At 51.1% G+C, this 15,224-nt stretch overlaps 1 protein-coding gene across 4 annotated transcripts in view; it reads left to right on the top strand.

Moving 5' to 3' along the window:
• Positions 1-14,935, top strand: part of DNAH9 (dynein axonemal heavy chain 9) — a 71,370-nt gene extending 56,435 nt beyond the window's left edge. For all 4 annotated transcript variants that reach the window (XM_053960080.1, XM_053960081.1, XM_053960084.1 and 1 more), the window contains 3 exons: positions 2,562-2,744; positions 9,199-9,588; positions 14,085-14,935. In XM_053960080.1, the coding sequence (XP_053816055.1) occupies positions 2,562-2,744; positions 9,199-9,588; positions 14,085-14,312 (801 nt within the window). In that variant the 3' untranslated portion in view covers positions 14,313-14,935. The remainder of the gene's footprint in view (positions 1-2,561; positions 2,745-9,198; positions 9,589-14,084) is intronic.
• Positions 14,936-15,224: the final 289 nt, after the last annotated feature.

Raw genomic sequence — 15,224 nt, 5'->3', positions numbered from 1 at the left:
GGCAGTGGGCACCCAGGAGGAGATGGTGAGAGTGCTCAGGAGGAGATGGTGAGAGTGTTCAGGGGCAGTGGGCACCCAGGAGGAGATGGTGAGAGTGCTCAGGGGGAATGGGCACCCAGGAGGATTTGGTGAGAGTGCAGAAAAGGAGTGGGGACTCAGGAGGAGATGGTGAGAGTGCTCAGGAGGAGATGGTGAGAGTGCAGAAAAGGAGTGGGCACCCAGGAGGAGATGCTGAGCGTTCAGAGGAATGGGGGTTCCCAGGAGGAGATGCTGAGAGTGCTCAGGAGGAGATGGTGAGAGTGCTCAGGGGCAGCTGCTGGGGTTTGATGCCTGTCTTATCCATCAGGCTTGCCCATGGTTCTGTGTTCTGCCTTTGCCTGCCTAAAGCCCATTTTTTTTGCAGAACATCACCCTGGTGGGATGCAATTGAGTGTTGGCAGTAACAGGACAGTGCCTCTTAATTACCCCGTGCACTGCAGAGCCTTCGTTATCATCCTCTGAAGGTGTTGCAAATAAACCTTCCCTGAGCAGCAGTCCCTGTGACTGGCATAGCAATGGGCCCCTGGCACACTGCCTGCCACCCACAGCGTGCCACCCAGAGCTCAGCCCTCCTCCTGCTGCTGCCACCGTGTCCCACCAGCTCCCCAGGGCCTTGTAATTCCTCATTTCCAGCTGAACTCCTTTGCTACTCCTTTGTGTCCTGGGCTGATCTCAGCCCTCCCTGTGGAAACTCACAGCTCATTAAAACATGGCCCAAACATCCCCGACAAGATCTGGAATCAGCCAACACATGCTCAGGTTTTTACTCCTGCAGTCTTAAGGTGCCAGCTCTGCGTTTGAAGATTTGCAATTTAATGAATGGCTAATTGCAGCTCATATAAAGCTGTGGTTTCACATGAGTTTCCTTTGGCTTGGTGTGAAGCTGGGGAACTGACTGCCTTCCCCTAAGGGGCTCCTAGAAGTGCCCAGCGTGGTCATTTTTCAGTTCATACTGGAATTTGAGGTGATGAGAATAATCCGGGGTAGCAAAGCCAAACAAGATATTCAGAGATAGCAAATATGAGTTCTTCTTCTCCCTTCCCACTCCTTTTGTTACAGAAACACAAATTAATTCCTCAGCCCAGAGAAGCAAAATGATCAGGGAGTGCCCCAGCAGTGGTGTCACAGCTCGTGGCCACCCTGCAAACTCCTGGTGACAGTCAAGAAGACTCTCACAGGAGCACAGAAGTCCTCATGGCTCTGGGAATAAAATCTGCCTGAGAGCAAGCAGAGTGTGACCTCAGTGCCCTGCCTTGTGCCTGGGGACACGCTCCCACAGCTCATTTCCTTCCTGAAGTGATCTCTGTCATTATCCAAGCTGTCCCTTCCACTTGCTCCTTGGATGGGAGTGAGCAAAGCCTTGTCTCAACTCCTCCACTGAAGGATGTCCAGCCCCTGGTTTGGCTGAGGTGACTTTAGGGAGCTTCCAGGGAAAATGTGAACCTGTCATTTTCCCGAGGCTCTGACAAGTCCAGTTCCTCCCACAGGCTTCTGAGGTCACCCTACAGCAAACGAGCTGTAATTGCTGTGGAGGAATCAGAGCCAAAGGGACTTGCAGGGGAATTTCAAACCAGCAGATATTTCTGTAGTGCCCCCGAGGTGCAGCTGAGGAGCTTTTCCAGCTTTAGCCACCTGTGTGGCTGCAGTAACAGCCCACACATGGTCACTGCTGTCAGGAGCTGAGGGCTGGGGAGAGCAGCAACAGGAGGGAATCGGAGTGCAGAGCCCAAAATATGAATATTGGTGGCCCTGGCTGTAAAATTACCCTGCCCTAGCTGGCACTGGCCCTGCATGCCAGGTTTGGCACTTGGGATCATAGAATTTTAACTGTATTATGTGTGCCCAAAAGGTCCCAGCAAGCAGGAGTCTTGCTCGGGTTCCAGCTCAGAAGTAAAGCAAAGCTTTGAGTGAGAGCTTCCACAGTAAACCTGGGAAATGCAGCTGATCCCATGGATAGCAGGGGCTTCATGCCTCATTGTCAGAAAGGAGTTTATTTAATTTTTTTAGACACCACAAAGGTCCCCTTGCATTGGAGTTAAGTACTTAGAGCTCTGAAGAAGCTGTGGTGGTGACCAGAAAATAATTTTGTTCTGTTATTCTTTTCTTCCGTGGCTCCATTAGTCCAGAATGCCAAATTCAGCTTAAAATTCAATTTCATATAATCACCTCTCTCCATCAGTACACCAGAGAAAACCAGCTCATAAGCTGTGCTGTCCTGAGGCTCGGCTGAGGCCCCAGCCCCATCCATCTCCTTGTGAGTGTGACCTCAGGAGAAATAAGAGAGCCAAGAAGAGAAGAGGCAGCCACATGTCACAGGGACATTTGAAAACCATCATTTTGCGAGCCACTCATCTGACATTAACTTCTGTCAGCATTTGGATTTTAACAGGATGGGGCAAGCCCTTTGAGAGGTGCCCAGGGCTGACAGGGATGGTTTTGGAGACACTGACAGGGCAGGGGGAGGCAGCCGTGAGCCTGGGGATCACTCAGCAGCGTCCCCCTCTCTCCTCCCTCTGGCACAGGTGCAAGCCCTTCTGGAAGAGATGTTAGAGAAGCTCACGGACGAGTTCAACATGGCAGAGCTGCTGGCCAAGGTGGAGGAGAGGACTCCCTATGCTGTGGTTGCCCTCCAGGAGTGCGAGCGCATGAACGCCCTCACTGCCGAAATGCGGCGCTCGCTCGCCGAGCTGGAGCTGGGCCTCAAGGTACCCATGGCCTGGAGAGGCTGCCTGGGACACAGAAAAGAGAATAAAGTGGGTATTTATTAAAGGCCCTCGATAGGAACACCGTGGGCAGTGCAAAGCCTCGCAGAGGCTGCACCCAGGATGGATGATTGATGCCCGGAGAGGCTGCCTGGAGCAGAGGCTGGACAGAGGTAAAGGAATAAAGCAGGGATTTATGAAAACGCCTCAAAGGACACACCTTGGGCAGCACAAGAGCCCAGCCAGGGCTGCACCCAAGGTGGACTCAGAGTCACGAGTTCTCACACTTTTATGAGTTCTGCTCCATTTCCACACTGGGGTTCACTGCCCAATTCCAGCTCCAGGTGATGCAGTCCCACCCTCCCAGGCTGCTCTCCTCCATTCCCTGCTGTTTGCACTTTTTGGGGCTGGAGCTGCAGCGCTGTCCTTGGTTGTGGGGCTGGGAAAGGATTGTTGTGTGTGCCTGAGCTGTGAGGAGAGCTGGCTGACACTTCATGTGGAGTTCAGAGTTATTTCCCAGTGCAGTGCAGAGCCTGGGAAATCTGAAAGCTCAAACTTCAGACATCACAATGGTCACCAGTTTTTTATACAGATAGAAGTTTGGTCTATTGGCATATCAGGGGTCAATTCTCCAATTACAGCTTCAGGTAATGAAGTCATGTTCCCCCAGTTTGCTCCCCCACAATTCACTTTTGTTTACACTTTTCAGGGCCTGTGGTGTGTCCTTGGATGTCAGGCCCAGAGGGATTGTTCTGTCTGACCAGAATGTGAAGGCAGTTAGCGACACTTTCTGTGGAGTTCAGAGCTGTGCACTAATGCGCTACGGGATCTGAAAAATAGAAAAGCTGAAATCCTAAGGCATCAGCAGGAGAGCTGGAAAATCCTGCAGGGTGATGCTCAGGGAATAAAAGGGGTCACAGAGAAGAATTTTCTGCTGGCTGCAAAGCCAGCCTGGCTCCACAGGGCTCACAGGTGGATTTGCAGTGGCACAGTGTCTGCAGGCACACACAGCAGTGCTTGGCTTTTGGGAACAGGGGACAAGCACTTCTGGCCACCCCAGATTGTGCCACAGCAACAGCAGGTCACTCACAAATTGACACATGGCCTACTTAAAGGTGAGCCAAAAATCACACCTTTGCATAAAATGTCCAGGAGTGGGGGGAGCTTGGAACAAAATATCTCAGAGGCACAGGCTGAGCTGAAATCAAAGATTGGTTTTACGTGAAGGCACAAAATGTCCAGAACTGAAACAGAAAAAGGCTAAAATCACAAGAGTTTTGGAGAATATACAGTTGGGTGTGAGCCACGTGCTTGCGTGTCCCTGTCCAAGGGCTCCAGGGCAGCTGATCCCCACCCTGGTGTGGAACCAGACTCTGCCCAGGACAGGGGTGTGTGTGTCCCCCCAGCTGTTGGCTTTGCCACACCAGCTGGGATGCACATTTCTGGTTCAGTGGGGTGTGAGGGAGGGCTGTGATTGATGCTGCATGCACTGGTAGGAGAAGTCACCTCCTGCATCCCCGCCAGGCACTCAGTGGGACAAAACAGAAAAGGCTCTGACTGGCCCTTAGGGATGAGCCAGCACGGATCAGGGAGTGAGGAGCTGCCTGGCAGTCCTGGTGCCCTCTAACAGCACTCCCCCTGCACCTTGTCACCCCCAGGGACCCCTCCCCACAGCCAGCTGCTGTCCATCCCCTGGGAAGGCACAAGTGCAGCACAGGAATGCAGCCTGGAGCTGGCAGAACAAAGCCTCAGCACTGCCCTGCTGCCTGCCCTGCCTCTCCCTCATGCCACAGCAGGGCCCTGGGGGATCTCCAGGCCATCAGACAGTGGGCATCCCCTGCTCCATCATGTCCTGATCCCTTTTCGTGGGGATGCTGAGCTCCCAGCCCTGGTGTGCACAGCGTGGCTGAAGGGTCTGGGCTTGGACCCAGCCCGTTCATAGGAGGAGCTGAGCGTGAGCAAGGAGGGCCTGCCCTGAGGTGGAATCACATCTCAAACCTCTCCCAGGGGCAGCTTGGAAAAGAAACCTTCATCTGCCCACGCTGCATGAGGAGGGGCAGGCTTGGCTTGGGGTTTAGGCACCAAGCTGCTCCCAAACCCCAGCTGCAGCCTGGAGGCAGCAGCTGCAGATGTGTGTGCACTGCATTTGCTGCTGGTGCTTGTTAAAGCAGAGATATCCCTGACACAGGTGGTGGGTCAGGGTGTACAGCCCGTTTTGAAAGAAGCTGATATTTATGTAGTCAATTATCATAAACAGATTTCTCTTATTTTCTAGCATAAGGCACTGGAATTGAAAATTCCATTTCCTGAGACAGGTAAACAGAAGTGATTTAATGTTTCAATCCCAGAGCCCCAAATAAGATATAATTGTGACTTGGACAAGGGGTGGCAATTAGATTTAATGGGGGGAAGAATGTGCTGCTTAATATTGCTGGGGGAACCAGGGGATGCAGAGTGTGCAAATGAGCCACAAACAAAATTAACCACAGCAATCTGTAACACGGGGTGCAAAGCTCTCCCCAAACCCTGCCACACGTCATGGCAGGGAAGGAGATGGGCTCTGCAGAAAAGGCTCCTCACAGGGCTGCAGCAGCCTCAGCCCCTGAGCTGGGATGCAGAGACATCCTGGGGCTGGGACTGCAGGAGAACAGCAGAGCAGAGCAGCATTTGGCATTTCTGGTGTTTGGCAAGTCTGGTGTTTGCTGCAGAGGCACATCTGAAGGCTCTGAGAGGCCATCAGTGGGCAATTCCAAGAACCATGGAGTCCTTAAGGCTGGAGAAGCCCTTTGAGATCACCGAGTCCCACCACCACCCCAGCAGCACCACCGTGCTCACCCCTAAACCTCAGGTGCCACATCCAGATGGTTTTTTGGCCACTTCCAGGGTACTTGGGCTCAGTTGGTGCTGACCCCACCAAGGTTGTGTGTTCAGTCCCTGGACAGGCCATTTACTTAAGAGTTGGACTCGATGGTCCTTGAGGGCCCCTTCCAGCTCGGAATATTCTGTCAGCCTGTGGTTGGTGACTCCACCACAGCCTGTTCCACTGCCTGAAGAAATCTCTCCTGATATCCACACCAGGTTTCCCCTGGCACAACTTGAGCCCAGGTCTTGTGTCTGCAGCCAAAGCTCATGTGTGGGTCCCTGCAGAGCTGAATTAGACCTTGTGCATGACCCAAAGCCCTGCTCAGCATCCCTCACGTCACCTCCCACACCTGGGGGACCACAGAGCAGCCAGAGGAGGCTGACGGCTCTTCCTGATGCTGCCCTCACTTGACTCTGGCCTTACACTGAGGAAATCCTGCTTTAATTGCCCTTTCCTGACAATTAAAGAGCTGTTAAGGCTCGTTCATCTCTGGGGCTGGGGGCCTGCACTGACAGCACTCAGAGGAGGAGAGTTTACAAGCCAGGCCCCACAGAGCTCAGGAGAGAATAAATAAAGCCCAGAGAAAACAAGGCTTATTGTTTTTAACTGACTGAAGGATCTGCCAAAGGAAGGCGATTTAGAAATGTCACGCCTAATTTAAATTTTTGAATAATTCATCGTGTCGTGGTAGCGGAAAGTGATTGTTTGGTCCAAAAATAGGAGACATCCCATTAGGAGGAAGAGAAATTGCAATAGACTGGTAGCCATCAGAAATAACTGGCATGTTGCATTTCAAAGCCCTTTGTTCTGGCTGGCTTGGATGGAACCAGAGCCTGGGCTGAAGCACTTGCATGTTAATGTTGTACCAGCCTCATTTTTTGCAAGCAGATCCTCTGGTTTGCAATTTGAGTGAAGGATGAGCCTCCAAAATGAGGATAATATATATTGTAAAATAACAAAGACCAAATTTTGATCGGCAAGCTGGGTATCAAGTGAAAATAACCTGAACTGAGGAAACAGTTTGTGCCTGTAGTGTGTGCTCATCTTGAGGGAATGGCTGCAGGCTGATTAGGATTTCCTTCAAGGGTGTCTTTAAATGAAAATTACTCCCAGCGTTTGGGAAAAAAAAAAATTTAAAAAGTAACTTGAATAATTTCCGATGCACTTTAGTATTCAGCATCTGAAATGCAAATTTATGCATAATTGTGTTTGGACAACTCTATGAGATTGCTGCTGTAGATGCTTTGAACCCTCACAGGAGACTCAAAGCATGCTTGAGTGCGCAGGCTTTAAAAATTGCTTTTCTCAAGCCTTGCTGAGAATTACATTTGCTAATTCATTTGTTTCCTGAAAGTAAAACTAGACATGATATATGATCGAGGGGGGGGGGTGTCTTTAAATCAATTTGGCTGCTTGCACACATTCTGCCATATTCTTACCCACGTCAAAACACTTCCAGGAGCACAAAAGGCTCCTGATTCAGAGTCCTGCTGTGGCCAGTGCAGGGCTTCTTGTTCTTCCTGCGTGGTCCTGCCATGGCTTCAGCCCAGCCCGTTGATGGTTCCTCTTTGTGTCCAGTTTCTCCAGGGGATGGAGATCATGATGGAGATTTCGGGAGGTTGTTCCTCATATTTTAGTGTTAACTGCAAGTGCTGCTTCTTCCAGCTTTTCATTTCACGTCATTTGCTGTTGTAGCTTCGAAACCCATCTTAAACCCTTTGTACTCAGGATTTTCTCCATCCACCAGAAATCTGCTCTCCAGGATGTCTCTGCATCCCAGCTCAGGGGCTGAGGCTGCTGCAGCCCTGTGAGGAGCCTTTTCTGCAGAGCCCATCTCCTTCCCTGCCATGATGTGTGGCAGGGTTTGGGGAGAGCTTTGCACCCCGTGTTACAGATTGCTGTGGTTAATTTTGTTTGTGGCTCATTTGCACACTCTGCATCCCCTGGTTCCCCCAGCAATATTAAGCAGCACATTCTTCCCCCCATTAAATCTAATTGTCACCCCTTGTCCAAGTCACAATTATATGGCTGGATTTGGTGATATTAAAGGTCTTTTTCAGCTGTCACTGTGTCCCACAGGGCATGGTCAGCACGGGAACAAGCTGCAGAGATCTTGAACTGCAGGGCTCTGACAAGCATTGCTAAACAACTGCGGGGGCTGCTTTAAGAAGATTTCAACTTTTGCTAAAGCTTCATAGATTTTTGTGGCCCCAGCAAAGGGCACCTCTGCTGACCCCACGGCTGGAGGCACTGAAGTCCTGTGAAAGAACAGTTGGAATCTTTTAATGTGAATAGACTGACCCAATTCCCTTCCCCTTGTTCTCAGCAATGGCTCAACTGATTTCAGTTAATCTTTCCAAAAACACTTAGCCCGAGGCAAAGAGAAATTGTAAATGAGATAAATTTTGGCAAAGTGATAAGGGAACAAAAGGAAGTGCTTAGAATGGAGAGCAGTGATCGCCATTATCTGTGGGTCTCCAAAGTTCTGGGGGTGTTGTACCCCTCCAGCTGAGCACAGAGCTGCAGAGGTTTGGACTGTGGAGACCATTTCATACTCACACAGAATCACAAAATCACAGAATAATGAGGTTGGAAGAGACCTCTAAGATCATCAAGTCCAACCCATGCCTTAACACCTCAACTAGACTATAGCACCAAGTGCCACGTCCAGTCTTTTTTTACGAGGAAAGCTGAGCTGCATTTGCAGGTTTCCTCTTTGTGTCCTGCTTGGGTGAGCCTGCTTGAGTGAGCCAGAATCACAGAGGAGTTGGTCAGGACATTGTCTGTTCCAGCCCCATCCCGAGCAGGGACAGGCAGAGCAGGTTGTTCTGGACCATGCCCTGGTGGGTTTTGAAAATTTCCAAGGATGGAGACTCCACAGCCTCTGTGGACAACCTGTTCCAGTGTTCTGCCACCCTCACATTTCATTTCAGTGGAATGTCCTGGAATTGAGCTCTTCTGGCAGAAGTGATACAGGTTTCTAAAAGCTTTGAAACTAATTAATTGCTGCACAAAGGAAAAGTCAAACCTCTCTCTTTATCTCACTTGGCTGAATCATATCTTACTTTGTTGTGCTCCTTCCCTGCTGTGGAAGGAGCTGTGATTACATTTGCAGACAACACGTGAAGTCAAAAAGAAAATCTTGCACTGCAAAGCAGCAAATGAGGGGAGGAGTGAGGAGAAGTGGAGGAGAGTGAGGGGATAGGACTCAACATAACAAATATTTGGACAGTTTTAGAGTAGATCATCAGAGACTCCAGAATCCTGCCCTGGCAGTGAGTGAGAACAGCTTTGCACCCCTGAAAATCTGCCAGTCCATGAGGAAAAACAGAAATAACACCAAGACAACCAAGGGATACCCCTGCTGCTGTCACTATAAACAGCTTTTCCTCCCAGCAGTATTTTTACAGCAGGACGCAGGAATATGCAATAGAAAGTGTGCAGGAAAACCCCAAACTCATGAAGTCACCCAGAGCACGTGGCCAGCAGTGTCCGTGTGGGACTCTGTGCTCTTCCTCGTGCCCTGGCCCAGCTCTGCTCCCAAGCAGGCTCTGCTGGGCAGTGGTCAGTGCTGACTGTGCCCTCTCTCACCAGGGGGAACTGACCATGACCAGCGACATGGAGGCCTTGCAGAACTCCCTCTTCTTGGGCACGGTGCCCGAGTCCTGGGTGAAGAGGTCCTACCCTTCCACGGCCAGCCTGGGCTCGTGGTTTGCTGACCTGCTGGCTCGCATCAGCGAGCTGGAAGCCTGGACCAGGGACTTCTCCTTACCCTCCACGCTGTGGCTCGGAGGGTTCTTCAACCCCCAGTCCATCCTGACGGCCATCATGCAGACCACGGCCCGGAAGAACAAGTGGCCCCTGGACAAGATGACGTTGCAGTGCGACGTGACAAAGAAGAGCAGAGAGGATTTTGCCAGCGCTCCTCGTGAGGGGGCCTATGTCCATGGTCTGTTCATGGAGGGAGCATGCTGGGATGCTCAGGTGAGCTCTGCAAGGCTCTGGGGGGTGAGGGAGAAGCCACAGGTGTGGCCCTGAAATTCTGATCCGGCACTCTCCACTTATTTGTCATGAATTATCTCCCTCTCTGCAGTGGTTTTCCATGAAGGGTAGGAAATCAGGGAAAGCTGTGCCCTCCCTGATGGGGAGTTCAAAGCTCCAGGCTGTTTTCTGCTCTGGAAATGGCCTGAATTGGGGCTGGGAAGCCACAGGCAGCCGGGAACATTGGCAAGGGCTCTGCTGGAAGATGGATCTCACGTGGGTCAGGTCAGATCTCTGCTCTCGTGCTCTGGGCTCTGCTCACAGCAGCAGAGCAGGGACCAGAGCTCCCAGCTCTGCCCCCACAGTTCCCTGGCCGTTCCCTTCTCCACACACAACCCTTGGGGGATCCCAGCCCCTGCCACAGGGAACACTGGATTTCTGCTGCCCTAAAAACCTGACAGAAATCAGCTGGACACACCAGAACAGAGAGAGCTTTTAAAAATTCCTGGTCCTGCATGTCAAATACCCCATTTAAGCACATTCCAGTGCCTGCTGTTATGTTTTCTTTGCCACTGTGACCAGAAAATGAGTTCTGTCTGGGTTTTACACATCTCCAGGCAATGCTGGAAGTGAAGAGTGAGAGGTTTTGGTGGTGCAAAGCCAGAAATCTTTGGGAATACTTGGCCTCTCCCCTCTGCCTCCTCCAATAACTGGTCTGGGTGATTGCATCCAGCAGTGGGAATTGTCTTCAGAGACCATCCCAACACCAGTAAATCTGTTTTTCTGATTACATTTACCTTGTGATTGAAAGATACTGAGCAATTATGTTCATGGAGCCATTCATAATCTCTGGGTATCATGCTTCAATGTATTTCAGAAAGGAAAAGGATATTTTTATGGGTTGCTGCTCCCACTGAAATATCATTTCTACCTAGAGGAACTATTCCTTTTACCTATAATCCAGTGAGTGCCAGTGTGCATTAATGGATGCAGGACTTTTAGAACAGGTGCACAACTCTTTTGGGTTGTGTACTCCTTCCAAATTAATCCTCTGATAAAAATGGCAGGCCACGTTTAGAAGAATTCCTCTGGGGAACACCTCCACTTTTAAAAGAATATTTCACATTTAGATTGTGCCTCCAAAAAAGGAAAGAGTCCTTCTATGTTCTGCTACTCACATTTTTCTATTTATTTAAACATTTATGTTTGCCCTTGGGTGTCTTAAATTTATAAAACATTCATTACAAAACAGCAGGCAGCTGTTAGATGAAATGAAACTAAGCAGATTATTTTGGGTGCAAATGATCTCGTGCTGCAGCCCTGTTAAAGTCACTGGGACTCAGTGACAGTCAGAAGGATGCTGTGGCTGGGGATGCTTGGAGACATTTTATCTCAAACTGCTGACAGATTCTTGGCTTTCTTGCCCTCTGCAATAGAGAGTTTGATGCCAAGAGCGTGCCCTGCCCCTGCCCAAGGGGGTTGGAGCGTGGTGGGACCAGGGCAGGGGTGGGTTTCACACCATGTGTGCTCCACGGAGCTCTGGCAGCTGTGCACAGCATAGCCCCTGCCATGGAACAAGATCCCAGACTGGCTTGGGCTGGAAAGGACCTTAAAAATCAGCTCATTCCACCCCATCAAGGGCAGGGACATCTTCCACTGTCCCAGGCTGCTCCAAGCCCTGTCCAGCCTGGCCTTGGGCACCGCCAGGCATGGGGCAGCCACAGGGCAGGGCCTCACCACCCTCACAGGGAAGAGTTTTTTCATTCCCCTTGTCCAGCCACGGTGGCTGAAGCCACTGACCCATCACTCGGGGACCACCTTGGAGTGCTCCGTGCTGGCACCATGTCCCCTTCCCTGCTGGCTCTGTGTCCCTTTCCCTGCTGGCTCCACGTCCCTTTCCCTGCTGGCTCCATGTCCCTTTCCCTGTTGATTCCATGTTCCCCTTTCCCTGCTGTCTCTGTGTCCCTTTCCCTGCTGGCTCCATGTCCCTGTCCCTGCTGGCTCCATGTCCCTGTCCCTGCTGGCTCCATGTCCCCTTCCCTGCTGGCTCCATGTCCCTTTCCCTGTTGGCTCCATGTCCCCTTCCCTGCTGGCTCCATGTCCCTTTCCCTGCTGGCTCCATGTCCCTTTCCCTGCTGGCTCTGTGTCCCTTTCCCTGTTGACTCCCTGTCCCTGTCCCTGCTGGCTCCATGTCCCTTTCCCTGCTGGCTCCATGTCCCTGTCCCTGCTGGCTCTGTGTCCCTTTCCCTGCTGGCTCCATGTCCCTGTCCCTGCTGGCTCTGTGTCCCTTTCCCTGCTGGCTCCATGTCCCTGTCCCTGCTGGCTCCATGTCCCTTTCCCTGTTGGCTCCATGTCCCTTTCCCTGCTGGCTCTATGTCCCTTTCCCTGCTGGCTCCATGTCCCTGTCCCTGCTGGCTCTGTGTCCCTTTCCCTGCTGGCTCCATGTCCCTTTCCCTGCTGGCTCTGTGTCCCCTTCCCTGCTGGCTCCGTGTCCCCTTCCCTGCCCACAGGTGACTCCATGCCCAAGGCAGCCAGGCCGTGCTGGGCTCCCTGGGCCAGCTGACCCCAAAGGGGCTGTGGTGTGAGGAACCAGTGCTGGGAGCCTCCCCGTGCAGGGCTTGCAGGGCTGTGGGTCACAGGGGCTGGGTTTGGGCCCATCTGTCACCACCCCTGGCTTGTGACAGCTCTTGGTGCCCTCAGCCCCGGTGACAAGTGGCACTGCCACACGGCCACTCTCAGCTGGCTGCTGGCAGCCCGGGACAGGCAGAAGTGAGGGATCCTTTAGGATCTGAGGCTGAGCTCTCCAGGCACAGAATGGTGGTTTTGCACCACGAGTGCTGTGCTGCTAGTTCAGGAAGAGCTGCTTTCAGAGCAGAATTAATTTCTGATGATGAGAGCGATAAAAAATGCAAATGAGAATCAGCCCAGACATAACAAAATGATATCTTACACGGAGGTACCTCAGGAAGATTTCAGCTCTTGTTAACCTAGAAACAGGTAGAATATCTCTTGGAAATTTCATTTGAAGTATTCTCAGCAGTAAAAAGAAAAGAGAAAGACCTGATTAAAACCCAGTCTCAGAAATGAAAGGTGTGAATTTAAGAAGAGTGCATAATAATGTTTCATAAATAGCTACTTTGCAAGGTATTATACGAATTATTTAATGTTTGTTCAGCACGTTGGAAATATAAAATCCTAAATGAGAGTTGGATTTTTCATAGCTGAGTATAACAGATGGCATTAGTACAATTAAACCGAGGTGTGTGGCAGGAGGGATGATTTTTCTTCGCTCGTTATAGAACTAAATAAACTACTGGAGAGGTTGAATCTCACCCCACGACTCTGATCCGAGAGCATTTGGAATAATGATGATATGTGAAGCTCAGCTGCAGTGAGAAGCAGTTTCTTTAGTGCTGAAAAGTTTCGTTTCCATTTCCCTGTTTGTTTTCATTTGGTCTCTCTAGCCTCCATTAGGCAGTTTTCCCTGGAAATGGATTGATGTGCAGGGTATTTTATTGTCAGGAAGAGAGAGAGAAAATGCCAGAGAGACCCAAATTAGAGAAACAAACTTGATTTCTTGCCCTGGCAGGGTTCTCTCCCTCTCCTGCGTTGGGCAGCCTGCTGGGCTGGGCATTGCTGGGAGGAGAATAATGGGACTTGATATTTAATGGTGATATTCCCTCAGAAAAGTCATTTTGAATTCCCTTGGTTGCATCATGAGAGTGGGAACAAGCCTGTTTTGGGGCTGCTCTCCATCCCAGTGGTTTCAGGTGTCCACCCTCCCTCCCACCACCAGCAACACCTCCCACGAGGTGATTCTGGTCTGGACTCCTCTGAGAAAGAGATGCATGAGAATAATCTCAGGATCTCTGAGCTTGGAAAAGATCTCCGAGGTCACTGAGTCCAAGCTGTGCCCAATCCCCACCTTGTCCCCAGCCCCGAGCACCGAGTGCCACCTCCAGCTGTTCCTGGGACACCTCCAGGGATGGGCACTCCAAACCTCCCTGGGCAATGCTTAATCACCCTTTCAGCTAAGAAATTCCTCCTGATGTCCAACCTGAGCCTGCCCTAGCTCAGGTTTTCCTCTTGTCCTGTCCCTGTTCCCTGGCAACAGGACAAGAGGAAATGGCCTCAAGCTGCACCTCGGTAGAAACCAGGAGAAGAGAAGTGAAACTTTGTTGGTAATATGGCTGGACAGGGCCAGGGACACTGTTCCCACACAAAGTCCAGCTGGGATGTGAGGGTTTGAGCATCTGGTGGGAGTGCAGGCAGCTGGAGCCTTGAGATGATCTATGTTGAGGAGGGTCGTGGTGAGACAGGGGGCTCTTGGATCCAGACCTCCTTCCTCGAGGAGGCTCATCCAGAGCCTTGACCCTGGAGAAGCTGTTTGCACCTCCCCAGCAGGAGCAGCTTGGATAAAGATCACGGGGGCTCAGGTGCATCAGAGAGCAGCTGGTAGACACCTTGGAGCTGTGACCTTTGTCTCCTCCTCTCTGCAGGCCGGGACCATCACGGAGGCCAGGCTCAAGGAGCTCACCCCGGCCATGCCCGTCGTGTTCATCAAGGCCATTCCTGATGACAAGCAGGACAGCCAGGGCTTGTACCCGTGTCCCCTGTACAAAACACGCCAGAGAGGGCCGACCTACGTGTGGACTTTTAACCTCAAGACGAAGGAAAAGCCGTCCAAGTGGGTGCTCGCTGGTGTGGCCTTGCTGCTGCAGATCTGAGGCACCAGCACAGCCCCTGCTCTGCAAATCCCCCACAGTGTCACACAATTTAAACAATGAAACGCTGAGATTAACCCAGGTTCCATCTCTCTGGTGGACTCCCAAGTTATCTCTGTGTCCTGGGGATGTGACCCAAACAGGGCCTGCCAGGAGGCGACAGAGGTGCAGGGTGACACGTGGCTGCTGTAAATCAATATCCTGCAATTCCTACACTGCTGCACTGCAAGATGCCAGCACAGAGCCTGATATACCACACCCAGAGAGTGCTAAACTTAAATCTAGTTTTTATTTCTCTTCGTGATCCAAAGTAGTTTTAAAATCATCCATCAGTAAAATCAGTAGCCTTCTCCAAAACGCTTAAATAGTCCAGTGACTTGTGAAATTCTCCAGAATTTATTCCTTTCCCTCATGTTTAATGTTGTGTGTGTGTAATGTTGAAAGCTGGGAGGTGAGCAGATGTTGTGGTTATAAGCTGTGTGTTGCTAACACTCCTGTAAATCTTAGCAACATTGAAAATGGTGTTAATATCCAGTGTGCTTAATGGAATCAATAGTGAAAGCACAGCACAGGGATGATTTAAGAGGAATATGTCGTGATGATAGATACTTACTAATAAAAGTAATTGTTCCTGGAATAGTCTCTGGAAGCTGCAGGTTTACTGCCAGTGAGGAGAGCACAGGGGCTGGGTGGGAGGAACACACCTGTGGGGGTCACTGGGGTTTAATTCCAGCTGCAATGGGAGAGCAGTGAGGAGGGCAGTGTTCCTGGCACAGAGGGCACAGAGGGGTTCTCGGGGTCTGGGTGTCGAGGTGACCCCGAGAGTGTAAAAGTCCTCATTTCCCAGCCTGTGCAGCCAAAGGAGGAGTCTGAATGTGCAGGATCAGCTTCTCAAGGGTGTTTATTTTCCCTTCT

Source organism: Vidua chalybeata, chromosome 19 (genome assembly GCF_026979565.1).
Source record: "Vidua chalybeata isolate OUT-0048 chromosome 19, bVidCha1 merged haplotype, whole genome shotgun sequence".
In the NCBI taxonomy this organism is placed as follows: Eukaryota; Metazoa; Chordata; class Aves; order Passeriformes; family Viduidae; genus Vidua; species Vidua chalybeata.
Note: the sequence above shows the minus strand (reverse complement) of the source record. Positions and strands in the feature narration are given on the sequence as shown.